The sequence below is a fragment of the Trypanosoma cruzi genome, genomic scaffold, assembly GCF_000209065.1.
Source record: "Trypanosoma cruzi strain CL Brener 1047053516037 genomic scaffold, whole genome shotgun sequence".
NCBI classification, from domain to species: Eukaryota; Euglenozoa; class Kinetoplastea; order Trypanosomatida; family Trypanosomatidae; genus Trypanosoma; species Trypanosoma cruzi.
In genome coordinates, this window is record NW_001849175.1 from 15,620 (window position 1) to 28,516 (window position 12,897).

Below are 12,897 nucleotides of genomic sequence, written 5' to 3' on the forward strand. Positions count from 1 at the left end.
ATCATAGTCGCAATGGCGTAAGTGAGGGGACCCCGTGGCAAAGCACAGGCGCGCAGTGTACAAATCACCCCCCAGACCACCACACAACCTCACAAATATCAAACACGTTATCAAGCGTGCCAACAACGCCCAGAATTCGGAGGTGATAATAAACCGTGCGTAATCGAAGCAGAGAACCAGGGCAATGCATGGTTCTACCATCAGTAAAACACCGACACTCAATGCTAGAAGCACCTCTGGAAACCCTACCGTGTGATTGTTGACTTCCCCCAGTGCAGTAGCGACATCCCCCACACGAGAAAGCGCAGCCAAAGAGGGAAACACATGAATACCGCACAAAGGCAGCAGCTCCAGCACTATCATGACTAAAACTCCCAACGGAAGAGAGGCCATAGCGCAGTTCATCACCTGCAGAACCAGCCGGCCATCCTCCGCTCTCTCCCGCACGTCATGCCGGGCGTTCACACTTCGAACACAGTCCCGTGCAAGAAAAAGAACAGTATTGAAATACAGTTGATTTGAAAAATTGATGCCATTTTCGTTGGGTGCAAGCTGACGTGTCAGGAGGGTGGACATTGTGAAGCTCAGTAGCTTCAGTGTAACATTAAGTACCAAGGCCGAAGCCAATTGACCTTTGAAGTCCATCCTACCTAGCCTAAAGAAGCAAAATAATAATAACAAATACATCAAAAAAAAAAAAGTTCAGGCAATCATGCGTAACATAAACCCACACGTGAAGCATCCATCAAGTAAAAAAAAATATATAAACATGTATTTACAAGAAGGATAATGCTGTTGCTTCTCTCTTCTTCGTTAAATGGAACAGTATGTGTTTGTTGTGGTTGTCGTTGTGGGGAAAACAAAGAGGGAATTTTGATATTTTACCTCCCCTCTCCTCACTCACACGCACAGGACCACGCTGGCAAGGCCTATTCAGCTTGCGGCGTTTTCTTCCTCACCGCTTCGGGGGCTGACGTCGTTTCTCTCTTCGTCTTCATCGTCCAGTCCGGGAATGCGCTCAAGTCGCCGCCGTGCAAAGGTGAGATAAGCGCTGTGGCCCTTCGATACCAATGTAGGGCGCAGCTTGGGGCGGGACGGTCGTCCATCTTCCTCGCGATCACGCTTAAAGGACGGCTTGAAGTATTTTGTCAGCGCCTCCACGGTTCGAATATCAATAAACTCAAAGGGCTCCTCTCGTAAACGTTGCGCTGTCCGCTGCGACTGCTCGATGCATGGAGAGAACGTGCACAGCATGCCACCTGGCCGGAGAATGTGAAGGACGTTCTCGATGGCAAGCCACGGTGCAGGAACATCCAAAAAGACAGCATCCACGTGGTGTCGAGAAAGGCCAAAGCCGTGTTTGGGATCGGTCCCCTCGCCAATTTCGTCCTCCACGCCAGCAGAAACATCGCTCTCAAGTGATTTGCTGCAGACATCACGCCAATTGCATGTCACGAGCGATGCCGGTAAGCCATTGCGTCGAAACTCCTGTCGTGCCTCCAAACAACGACCCTTGTGGAAATCAAAAGTGTAAACCATGCCATTGGGAGCGACTGTCCTGGCAATAGAATGCGTCAGCGATCCACTTCCGGTGCCCGCCTCGGCGACGCGACACCCCGGGCTGAGCCGCAAGTTGAAGATAATAACGGCAATGTCAGTGTCGTAAATAATCTGTGTGCGGTGGGGCACCGCCTGTGTCCACAAGTCCGCGCTATTTTGCAGAACGAGAAGACGGGGAGGCCTCGAAGTGTCGCCCTTGATGTTGCTCTGCCCCGTGACCCAAGTCCCAAGAGGTCGGCCAATGATGTCATCGTGTCGAAATTTCCCCTCCTTGCAGTGCAACAGATCCCCGGGCCGAAGCGTGAGCGGCGTAAGGTTGAGATGACCGCGGACGAGAAGGACGGTGTCGCCCTCCTTCGCGACGGCTCCCCTCGCTGCCAACATTCCCAATAACACACTCCAGAAAGAAAAGAAAGCAGGCACGCAAGAAAAAAAAAAAAAAAGGTAAGGGAAAGATCTCATGTGATTTATGTTGAGGTTCCTTCCAGCCTCATCCTCCCCTCGTGTGTCGGCCCCCCACCCACCCACAGATGTCGCTCAGATCCCTCTCCTCGTTCCCTCACGCAAAACCATCTGTCATACACAGACGCACGCACACAGACACAGAAAAAATAAGGAAAAGGGAAATGAAGCAAAGATCACCACGTTGGCAACAACACATTATGGCATTACAATTGCCCCCACACCAATTATATTTTTCCTACTTGGGCTCGGTGTCATTGGTCCACCACGAAGCGTTGGATGGAGGTAGTGAGCTCATCCTGATCTAACGAAGGGGTCGCAAATTCAAGAAGAACATGACTCCATTTCTGCAATAGGCCAACTGCGTCTTGTTGCCTTGCCGGGCTTCCGTGCGAGTGTGGCTCACGTGGAATCCTTCCCTTCCTCTGGTTGCTCCCTGTATGGGTCTTGTTGACCGCAATCTTTTCACGTGCATGAAGGCGGCCAGAATGGGGACGGAGCTGCTCTTCATGTCGCTGCGGCGTTGCACTCCCCGTTGTGGCCTGTATTTTTGCAATGCAGCCAGTGAGATCTTCGAGGCGCTCGCTCAAGACGCCAACGAGTGTGAAAAGCTTCGAGTTCAAAGCATCTCCCTCTGTGAGCTTAGGAAAAGGCTTACTTGACGGAAGAAAAGAACGCGCGCAGGTGCTAGCATTCAAAAAGTTGTTTTTCCACTCTTCACGGGCTGCGGAAAGAGCCCCCCGACGCGCGCTCAACTCTCTCTGCTGTTCACTCAAGAAACGCAGTGCCTCGGAGGCAAAGAGTGAGGAATGTTGTGTTTCCTTCTTGTTAAACGCTAAGGCGGGTGTAAAGCAAACATCCGGCATCAAATTGCCGTCTGCCTGCCCTGGCGGTGGTCTCAGCCGCTGTGGAGTGCACGTGCCCCTCAGTCTCCTCATGTCCGCATGGATGGAATTCAATTCCGCCTGTAATTTTTCCTCCTTCTCGGCGTAAGTCTTTTCTACAAACTCCAAACGCTGATACAAAAATCCCAACGAAACCCCCAGCGTACTTGTGGCTGGTGCTGATGCCGGCTGCTGGCCCGACTGCCTCACCTCCGCCGGCGCCTCTGTCGCCTCCGCGGCGTGCATTTCAGCCTCCCTCTGCTTCAGCTTCGCTTCCTCTTGTGCAACAATGTCACCCCGCTGCTTCCGCTCGTACGCCGAAGCCTCTTGATCAACCTCGGCAAGAAGCAGACGACGTTCATCCTCGTAGCGCTTTTGAAGTTTCCTTTCTGCAACCTCCCGCTCCACTGTCATAGCCTGCAGCGCATTCTCAACCTCCCTCTGCTCCACCTCCCGCATCATCTCCTCCATCTCTGCCCTAGACTCCGCCTCCATCTTTGCCCGTTGCTCTACCACTTTCTTTTCGTAGAGTTCCCTCGCCCTTTTGTGCTCTGCTAGTGCCGCCTGTCCTCTTCGCTCAAGGTCCTCTCTCTCAAGCTGCCGACACAACTCCGTTGATCGCACAAATATATTGAGATCATGCTTCAATGCCTCCGCAATCTGCACCTCCGCTGGAGCATCCTTGTGCAGCAATTCTTCCTCGAGCATTGCGCGAAGAAGTTTCTCCGTCTCCTGCAGAGATTTTTCCTTCTCCGCCAACACCACGTCATTCGCGGCGCGGAGCTCCTCACCAGCTTCGCCTGCACAAACTGTGGTAGAAGAAGCTGTAGTGGGAACAGAAGAGGTCGATGATGTCGTTGGGGAATAAGAAGACAATGACTGAGGTCGCTCTATCGAGCCAAGTTTCTTCCGTCGTTCCTCCGCAAGAGTATGCATGCATTTTCGCTCCTCCTCTTGCCAACGTTGACGCACTGCATCCAGGGCATCATCCACCGGCGGCGTGTATGCATTGCCCAGCGTAACCGGAAAAGCACCCTCAAGCTCACACATCTCTTTGCGCATGCGGCCGAGTTTTGCCTCCATCGATGCCCGAAACGCCGCCTGCTCGTTTTTTGATTTCAGTTCAATGGTGGCAACAGACTCCCTTTCCTTCGCACGGATCGAAGCAATTTTTTTTTCACTCTCCGTGACTTTCTTCTCTCGATCTGCATGGTTCTCCCGCATCGCCGCCACTTCCGCCCGGTGATGCTTCTCCGCAGCCTCCTTCAGCCGCTGCACGTCTGCCAAAGACTTTTGCTGCAACTCGGCCTTTTTCTTCAGAAACTCTGCAGAAACTTCATCCTCTAACCTCTTCAGTGAGGCAAGGCTCTCTCCCTCCATCTGCTTCTCCTCCCGCTGGTGCTGCTCCCTCACGGTGGCCTCCACCCGCGCCACCTCACTGGACAAGCGCTGCCCATGACGCTCCCTCAACTCCAACAGCTGCCGCTGAAGTTCCTCCTCGTCCTTCAGTGCCTGGTCAATACTCGTCCTCCACCTTTTCTCCAGCGCCTCCCGCTCCTTCCCAGCGGGGCCCCACTCGTCAACCACGGCTTGACTCTCTATTGCCGCCCGCCTCGCCTCCAGCTCCTTTTGAAGCTTTTCAACCTCCGCTGCGTGGGTACGAAGCATCTCTTGCAGGCGTGCCTCCTGTGCAATCTCTGCCTTTTCCTCATCCGCCTTGAATGACGCCTCACGTTCCAGGCGAAGTTTCTCCTCGAGATTTTTTTCAGCCTCGGAAACAATTCGCCGTTCGCCTCCACTCTGAAAACTCGTCACGGCTGTTGTCCCCGGTTTAAGGGTATCGACAGCCACACGGTCTCGTACAGAAGTCGTGCTGCTGCCCACCATTGGCCGTGAGGCGCCCAATGCAGGGACGAAAGCATGCGTCGCGGTGCCGGGCATGCCTCCAATCAGATCCGACGGGGGTTTCTTCAGGATGGAAACCGGGCCACCACCGCCACCGCTATTCCCCAGAGTCGGAACACCGCCCGTGGTGGTTGTAGGAAGAGCAGCATGCTTTTTTACCACGGGCGTGGCAACTGTCGAGCTCTTTTTTTCCTCCTTCATTTTGAGAAACTTCTGGCGAAAAAAGTCATCCATCGGGTGATTCCACGTGCTTTCGCCCGTCCTAAAGTTGAAGTAGTAAATATCATCCTCGTTTGTGCGGCATGGCCTCCAGTTCTTCGGCAACGGTGCCTTCAGCCCCTCACGTGCTATATATAAAAATTCCTTGTCTTCTGGCAGCTGCATTCCCATCCACTCGGCAAAGTCCTCAATCTCATCCTGCGTGGGCTCATAGTCGGCATCAACGGTGTCTGCGAGAACAACAGAAACGGTTCCGTCCTCGGCTACAAATGTCTCGCCAGCCGCAGGCACCACAACCTCCGAGTCATCCTGAGTTCTCTGAGAGTAAATCATCCCGAATACGGTCGCTAAATGCTAAAAAAAAAAAAAAAAAAAGTATAATAAAAATAATATGTGGAAAAAAGGGCACCACACACACACACACACAGAGACGCCATTGCATTGACAAACCCTCCTCTTAAAAAAAAAAACATATTTAACAATCATTTTGTTTGTTTCTTTCTTTTTGGCACATAACGCAAGGACAGTCCCCCTCTTTCCGCGTCCCTTTTCATCGCACTTGAGACCGCTACTCCTTTTGTTGCTTTTTTTCCTTTTGCTGCATTCACCCCTCCGTGGTTAACATCTATAACGCACTTCTATGGAAAGCAGTATGCGTCATGTATACACACACATACACACGCACAGAAAAAGAGAGAGAAAAATACATATTCTCTCAGATATATTGAGCCGTTATTGTTTTGTGACGTCGGGGTTGTAGTTGGGGTCAATAAACATCTTCTCTCCTTCCCCCTCGTGCACCTCCACCTCCAGCAAATTTCCATCCTTCAGCATCTTTTGAATGACGAGGTTCACGTAACGCAACTCCACCTCCAGCTGTGATTTATTAAGGGAGCGCACCTGCTCCATGTACCACGTCACCAGCTCCGCACGGGATGGTGGATTGGATTCCCCTAGTGATTGCAGTCTTGCAACGATGCGGTTAACAATACCAAAGTAATGATCAGCACTGATAACCGTCTTTCGAGAGGCAGGTGCTGGTGCGGATGCAACGGTCGCCGTCTTTCCCCTTTTCCGCCTGGCCGTCATTGACTGCTCACCCGCTGTTGCCTGTGGCACGTCTTGCTGCTGTTGCTGCTCCTGCTGTCGTTGCTGTTGATCCACTGGCTCCGCTTTAATGCCTTCGGATGCAACTTCAAAAGGGTCTGAAATGCCGACAAGCTCCACCTCAGTCATGTCAAGTGTCGAAAGGGATTGACGCATGAGTTCCAACGCCACCTCCACATGGGCTGGCTTCACATCCTCACTCATGTAGAGCTTCGCCACTGCCTCGGAAAGACGAATGATACTCTCCAAAAGACGTGTTGTGACGCGGTACACTTTGCTGCGGTTTGACAAAGAATCCTGCAGACGCATGTCCCTATATGCCGCAACGATGAGTTGCACAGACTCTTCCTTCAAACGTGGTGTGAGAGAGCGCGTGTAACGAAGATACAGCTGGAAGTCCTCCGTCGAAAACGGTGGGCGAACGGCACGATCACCAAAACGATGAAGCCTTAGAAGCTGATCGGCAATTGCGTAATCCGCGTCATCGCTTGACTCATCTACAATGACGAACATGAGATCAAATCGAGACATAATCGGTGCTGTCATGGCCACATTTTTCTGCAGAGGCTTTCGGCGATCATACTTCCCACCAATGGGATTCATCGCCGCGAGGAGTGAAGTCCGAGCGCTTAGCGTCGCTTTAATCCCCGCCTTTGCAATAGAGATGGTTTGCTGCTCCATTGCTTCATGGATCGCCACCTGGTCCTTTACGTCCATCTTGTCAAACTCATCAATGCAGCAGACACCGCGATCACTCAGCATGAGGGCACCCGCCTCAATAGTGCGGTCCCCCGTGTCAGCGTCCCGTGTCACAGTCGCCGTGAGACCACTCGCGGTAGAAGCCTTTCCGCTGGTGTAGACACCACGAGACACGTTGCTCGCCACCCACTTCAAAAACTGCGACTTGGCCGTTGATGGATCACCAACAATACAGACGTTAATGTCCCCACGCAACCCAATCTGTTCCAACGTGTTCTTTGAAACACCGCCAACCATCTGAAGCAGAAGACCCAACTTCACAACATCGTGCTTGAAAATATTTGGGGCCACACAGTCGGTGAGCGCCTTGAGCAAATTGTCATGGCCACGCATCAACCGCACCTTTTCTAGTTCTGCAGGGGTGAGACGGACATATTCCCGCTCAGCCGCCCCGTCCGTGGAATCTTTTACCGCCTCTGTCATCTTTCGATCATCGCCATTCGCGTCGGTGATCGTTGTTGCCAGAAAACACATGCGGTATTTGAGCTCCCGCACACCAAGTGCCCGTAGTCCCGTGGCACCCTCCATTTCCTGCTGTGCTTCCTGCTGCGCACGCTGGACTCCTGACATTTCACGTTGCACCTCTCGCCGATGAGCCTGGCCAAGCAATTTCGCCACTTCGGGAACGACGATAGGGCAGCCAACTGCAATGATACGGTCCCCTGGCTTTGCCACCTCCACCCCATCGTTACGAGCAATGAGCTCCATGGTACGTGGCACACACCCCGCCGGAATGTTGTTTGTATCCTCCTGAAGCCGTATCTTCTGCCAGTCACCGAACCGCGTCTGCGGATGAGTCGGAACCAATTGAAAGCGACTCTTATTTTCACACTGCGGGTCACGGCAGGCCGGTGGCTCCGTGTAATGAAATGGCTGCAGAACGGGCTGACTTTCCGTCCCACAGTCATTGCAGCGAAAAACGCCAACAATCAGCTCCGGTCTCACCTGCGAAGTTCGCGTCACAACGCCTTTGATTGAGCACAGCTGTCCTACCATAGACGCACGCACCGCACGAATACCAAGACAGCGAGGCACGCATGAAAAAACCAAGCTGGGACTGCACTTGCCGCGGTTAGCATAATCCTCCGCGTAGTACTGGGAAAGCACCTGATGCAACGCAAAGTCTATAAAAGGCGCAAACCGTTGATAGTCAAACTCGATCGCCGTGCTTGCGTCCTCGTCAAAGTGACTAAAGTCACCCCACCGCACGACGCACGTCGACCAGTCCACACATGTGCTGATACGCTCAAGCTGCCGTACAATGTAGCGCAGATCTGTAGGTGGTGATGCGGCGGAACGCAAGGAAGGGTCTACGAGGCGGCTGAGAAAAACGTACATCGCGTCACGCACCCTAGCACCGTCGGCGTCAACCTCCAAAACCACCGGCGGCTCCTCACGAGGAACATCCGCGTCACCCACCAACGACACAACATTCATACTACCCCCTACGAGAAACTCAAGAAACACTAAAAAAAAAAATGTGGCTAACAAAATAAACCACAGGGAAACGGCACCATTAGCGCAAAAGTATGAAAAACAGCAATTCCTATTCCATTTACGTTAAAGGCAGCAGAAAAACAACAAAACCACCAAAAATAAATCAAGTAACACAAAACAAATGAAAAAGTCAAACTACAAGCATACAACGCGGGGAACTTCATGTGGATCGTTGACACGGCCAGCACCACGCCAGTCGCCGCACACTTGCCGAGAACAAACAAGAATGGGTTCATCCGCAGACACGGCACATGCTTCCCGGCAAGTGGGATAACCGTCCCCAGAAACGACGACAAAAGCACGACGAAGATGGCCACCACATGCAGCCCCACCGTGTACGGTCCATTGGAGCCACCACAGTCTCCATGGCTGTGCTCATCCTTATCTCCGTCGTGGTCGCCATCGCAGTGCTGCGTGGCCATCTTCCCCCTCAGCAACTCGTACTGGGAGAGGAGCGCATCGCACGTTTCGTTTTCGCTCATTCTGTTGGTAGGATTTAAAAAAAAAAAAAAAAACTCTGGCTGTGAAGGTGAAAGCGTGAACTTCTCGCACTGATGCCCGCCCCGTGTGCCGCGGCAGCGGAAAGGCGCCACACAATCACACAGCACCAGCAAAAAAAGAGCGGAGAGAGAAAGACAGGCAGCGTGCGTACAAGGGGTTGTTTGCGCAGGCGGGGGTGAGGCGGCGGCTGAACAGCGAAGAACAACACCGCGGCCCGAACAGATGCTCCCGGCCCAGGCTCCTCCCCGTCACCAAGCACGTTTATGGGGAAAAGAACAAATATACATATATATACATATAACAAAACAAAAACAGGAAATGGTGGTCCACTACAGTCACAGGAGAGCGTCCCGGTGCCCCGCTCATGCCGCGGCGAGGCACGTTTGCCGTCAATTCACCCACGCATGCACACACTCACACCCTCACCGTGTCCTCTGCGTGACACACCATTCCTGGCGGAGAAGGCAGCCTCGGTGCCAGCCCCATCCTCTCCGCGTGCTGCAGCGCGTGGGCTGTGGCCATCGCCCAGCTCTGTCGGCCGTCTGGCAGCACAACCCAGCGCGCGTCACCCCTTCCCCTCAAAAACAAAAAAGCGCGCCGCACCTAAAAAATAGCACTCGGTGCAAGCACAAAAACAGTGACACACACACACACGCACAACTCTTTATACCTTTTATTCAAGACGCGCGGAAAACACAACGCCTGCATATCCCTTACAAACACACACTCACACACACAAAGTTATTATGATTTTACCAAAAAGAAGGATCTCCTCCTTTTTCTTCCTCTCCGCTACTCACAGCCACTTCCCGATCCCCGCCATAATCCCGGCGCCTGCCCACAGTGCCACAAACATCGCAAGGCGCTTCCAGCCACGATGCGCCGCACCCACACCCGCGTGCTTCCGCAGGTCCGTTGGAAAGTCGTTCAGCATGAGAACAAAGGCAAGGTACAGCAGGATGCCGCCACACACAGCATCAAAGATCGCCTGCATGATGATGAACGTCACTCCAGTTAGCGATATCTTCGACCCCACGACAGCTCCCACACCGACCGCGGTGCCCAATGGGGCAGAGATGGAGAAGATCAGCGCAAGCAGCAACTCCAGTGAAATGCGCATGGACGCGTCCGCCAGCCGCGAGCCCAGCGCAAGACCCTCGAACATCTGATGAAATACCAGCGCCACAAGGAGCGCCTTCGTCTCCGCGTCGCTCGTGATGCCAACCGTCAGTCCAATGAACACACTGTGCAGCGTCACACCGAATTCCATGAACAGGGCTGAGAGAAGCCGATGTGCCCTCCCGCCTTCCACGGAAGCGAGCACGTGGCTGTGATGGTGCTGGTAGATATCACCGCTGGGTGCACCGTCAGCACGCTCCTCATCCCCGTTCGCGTCCCCCTTTTCCCCGTTCCCCCCGGAAGGAGAGGACGGAGACTCGTCGCTCGCAAACATCGCCACCAACTGCGTCTCAAGCGCGTGCATCAATATGGCTGCAATCATCGCAAAAAGAAACGCGTACGCGTCGTATGACTCCTTCCACGAGTCCGGAACGCAGTCTTCCTCAAGCAACTCAGCAGCGGGGTGGATCATGTGGATCGTTGACACGGCCAGCACCACGCCAGTCGCCGCACACTTGCCGAGAACAAACAAGAATGGGTTCATCCCGCAGACACGGCACATGCTTCCCGGCAAGTGGGATAACCGTCCCCAGAAACGACGACAAAAGCACGACGAAGATGGCCACCACATGCAGCCCCACCGTGTACGGTCCATTGGAGCCACCACAGTCTCCATGGCTGTGCTCATCCTTATCTCCGTCGTGGTCGCCATCGCAGTGCTGCGTGGCCATCTTCCCCCTCAGCAACTCGTACTGGGAGAGGAGCGCATCGCACGTTTCGTTTTCGCTCATTCTGTTGGTAGGATTTAAAAAAAAAAAAAAAAACTCTGGCTGTGAAGGTGAAAGCGTGAACTTCTCGCACTGATGCCCGCCCCGTGTGCCGCGGCAGCGGAAAGGCGCCACACAATCACACAGCACCAGCAAAAAAAAAGCGGAGAGGGAAAGACAGGCAGCGTGCGTACAAGGGGTTGTTTGCGCAGGCGGGGGTGAGGCGGCGGCTGAACAGCGAAGAACAACACCGCGGCCCGAACAGATGCTCCCGGCTCAGGCTCCTCCCCGTCACCAAACACGTTTATGGAGAAAAGAACAAAAATAAATATATATATATATATTAAACAAAACAAAAACAGGAAATGGTGGTCCACTACAGTCACAGGAGAGCGTCCCGGTGCCCCGCTCATGCCGCGGCAAGGCACGTTTGCCGCCAATTCACCCACTCATGCACACACTCACACCCTCACCGTGTCCTCTGCGTGACACACCATTCCTGGCGGAGAAGGCAGCCTCGGTGCCAGCCCCATCCTCTCTGCGTGCTGCAGCGCGTAGGCTGTGGCCATCGCCCAGCTCTGTCGGCCGTCTGGCAGCACAACCCAGCGCGCATCACCCCTTCCCCTCAAAAACAAAAAAGCGCGCCGCACCTAAAAAATAGCACTCGGTGCAAGCACAAAAACAGTGACACACACACACACGCACAACTCTTTATACCTTTTATTCAAGACGCGCGGAAAACACAACGCCTGCATATCCCTTACAAACACACACTCACACACACAAAGTTATTATGATTTTACCAAAAAGAAGGATCTCCTCTTTCTTCTTCCTCTCCGCTACTCACAGCCACTTCCCGATCCCCGCCATAATCCCGGCGCCTGCCCACAGTGCCACAAACATCGCAAGGCGCTTCCAGCCACGATGCGCCGCACCCACACCCGCGTGCTTCCGCAGGTCCGTCGGAAAGTCGTTCAGCATGAGAACAAAGGCAAGGTACAGCAGGATGCCGCCACACACAGCATCAAAGATCGCCTGCATGATGATGAACGTCGCTCCAGTTAGCGATATCTTCGACCCCACGACAGCTCCCACACCGACCGCGGTGCCCAATGGGGCAGAGATGGAGAAGATCAGCGCAAGCAGCAACTCCAGTGAAATGCGCATGGACGCGTCCGCCAGCCGCGAGCCCAGCGCAAGACCCTCGAACATCTGATGAAATACCAGCGCCACAAGAAGCGCCTTCGTCTCCGCGTCGCTCGTGATGCCAACCGTCAGTCCAATGAACACACTGTGCAGCGTCACACCGAATTCCATGAACAGGGCTGAGAGAAGCCGATGTGCCCTCCCGCCTTCCACGGAAGCGAGCACGTGGCTGTGATGGTGCTGGTAGATATCACCGCTGGGTGCACCGTCAGCACGCTCCTCATCCCCGTTCGCGTCCCCCTTTTCCCCGTTCCCCCCGGAAGGAGAGGACGGAGACTCGTCGCTCGCAAACATCGCCACCAACTGCGTCTCAAGCGCGTGCATCAATATGGCTGCAATCATCGCAAAAAGAAACGCGTACGCGTCGTATGACTTCTTCCACGAGTCCGGAACGCAGTCTTCCCCAAGCAACTCAGCAGCGGGGTGGATCATGTGGATCGTTGACACGGCCAGCACCACGCCAGTCGCCGCACACTTGCCGAGAACAAACAAGAATGGGTTCATCCGCAGACACGGCACATGCTTCCCGGCAAGTGGGATAACCGTCCCCAGAAACGACGACAAAAGCACGACGAAGATGGCCACCACATGCAGCCCCACCGTGTACGGTCCATTGGAGCCACCACAGTCTCCATGGCTGTGCTCATCCTTATCTCCGTCGTGGTCGCCATCGCAGTGCTGCGTGGCCATCTTCCCCCTCAGCAACTCGTACTGGGAGAGGAGCGCATCGCACGTTTCGTTTTCGCTCATTCTGTTGGTAGGATTTAAAAAAAAAAAAAAAAACTCTGGCTGTGAAGGTGAAAGCGTGAACTTCTCGCACTGATGCCCGCCCCGTGTGCCGCGGCAGCGGAAAGGCGCCACACAATCACACAGCACCAGCAAAAAAAAAGCGGAGAGGGAAAGACAGGCAG

General features: G+C 53.9%; 6 protein-coding genes and 1 pseudogene across 6 annotated transcripts, besides 12 other annotated features; all 7 read right to left on the minus strand.

Annotated features, from left to right (window-relative positions):
* Window positions 1–687, minus strand: Tc00.1047053507527.4 (hypothetical protein, conserved; the record flags this gene model as incomplete). The annotated part of the gene is made up of 1 exon (XM_802324.1): window positions 1–687. A coding segment is annotated over one exon (687 nt), but the record flags the coding sequence as incomplete, so codon positions are not given.
* Window positions 1–6,665: a sequence feature (heterozygous, Esmeraldo-like haplotype).
* Window positions 934–2,022, minus strand: Tc00.1047053507527.10 (hypothetical protein, conserved; the record flags this gene model as incomplete). The annotated part of the gene is made up of 1 exon (XM_802319.1): window positions 934–2,022. One exon carries the CDS (start codon window positions 2,020–2,022, stop codon window positions 934–936), a length of 1,089 nt encoding a protein of 362 aa, XP_807412.1.
* Window positions 2,277–5,363, minus strand: Tc00.1047053507527.20 (hypothetical protein, conserved; the record flags this gene model as incomplete). The annotated part of the gene is made up of 1 exon (XM_802320.1): window positions 2,277–5,363. The coding sequence occupies one exon, from the start codon at window positions 5,361–5,363 to the stop codon at window positions 2,277–2,279; it is 3,087 nt and encodes a 1,028-aa protein (XP_807413.1).
* Window positions 5,386–5,423: a sequence feature (AT_rich).
* On the minus strand, window positions 5,763–8,333 carry Tc00.1047053507527.30 (minichromosome maintenance (MCM) complex subunit, putative; the record flags this gene model as incomplete). Its single annotated transcript, XM_802321.1, has 1 exon — window positions 5,763–8,333. The coding sequence occupies one exon, from the start codon at window positions 8,331–8,333 to the stop codon at window positions 5,763–5,765; it is 2,571 nt and encodes an 856-aa protein (XP_807414.1).
* Window positions 6,154–6,188: a microsatellite.
* Window positions 6,666–9,296: a sequence feature (haploid, Esmeraldo-like haplotype).
* On the minus strand, window positions 8,529–8,885 carry Tc00.1047053507527.35 (annotated as a pseudogene).
* Window positions 8,888–8,908: a sequence feature (AT_rich).
* Window positions 9,297–10,240: a sequence feature (areas not merged during assembly with more than two copies in the genome that could not be assigned to a particular haplotype).
* On the minus strand, window positions 9,691–10,725 carry Tc00.1047053507527.40 (cation transporter, putative; the record flags this gene model as incomplete). The annotated part of the gene is made up of 1 exon (XM_802322.1): window positions 9,691–10,725. The coding sequence occupies one exon, from the start codon at window positions 10,723–10,725 to the stop codon at window positions 9,691–9,693; it is 1,035 nt and encodes a 344-aa protein (XP_807415.1).
* Window positions 10,241–10,285: a sequence feature (heterozygous, Esmeraldo-like haplotype).
* Window positions 10,286–11,118: a sequence feature (areas merged during assembly that could not be assigned to a particular haplotype. This can correspond to areas where the two haplotypes were merged or to regions with more than two copies in the genome that were merged during assembly.).
* Window positions 10,817–10,837: a sequence feature (AT_rich).
* Window positions 11,101–11,128: a sequence feature (AT_rich).
* Window positions 11,119–12,897: a sequence feature (heterozygous, Esmeraldo-like haplotype).
* Window positions 11,624–12,736, minus strand: Tc00.1047053507527.50 (cation transporter, putative; the record flags this gene model as incomplete). The annotated part of the gene is made up of 1 exon (XM_802323.1): window positions 11,624–12,736. The coding sequence occupies one exon, from the start codon at window positions 12,734–12,736 to the stop codon at window positions 11,624–11,626; it is 1,113 nt and encodes a 370-aa protein (XP_807416.1).
* Window positions 12,749–12,769: a sequence feature (AT_rich).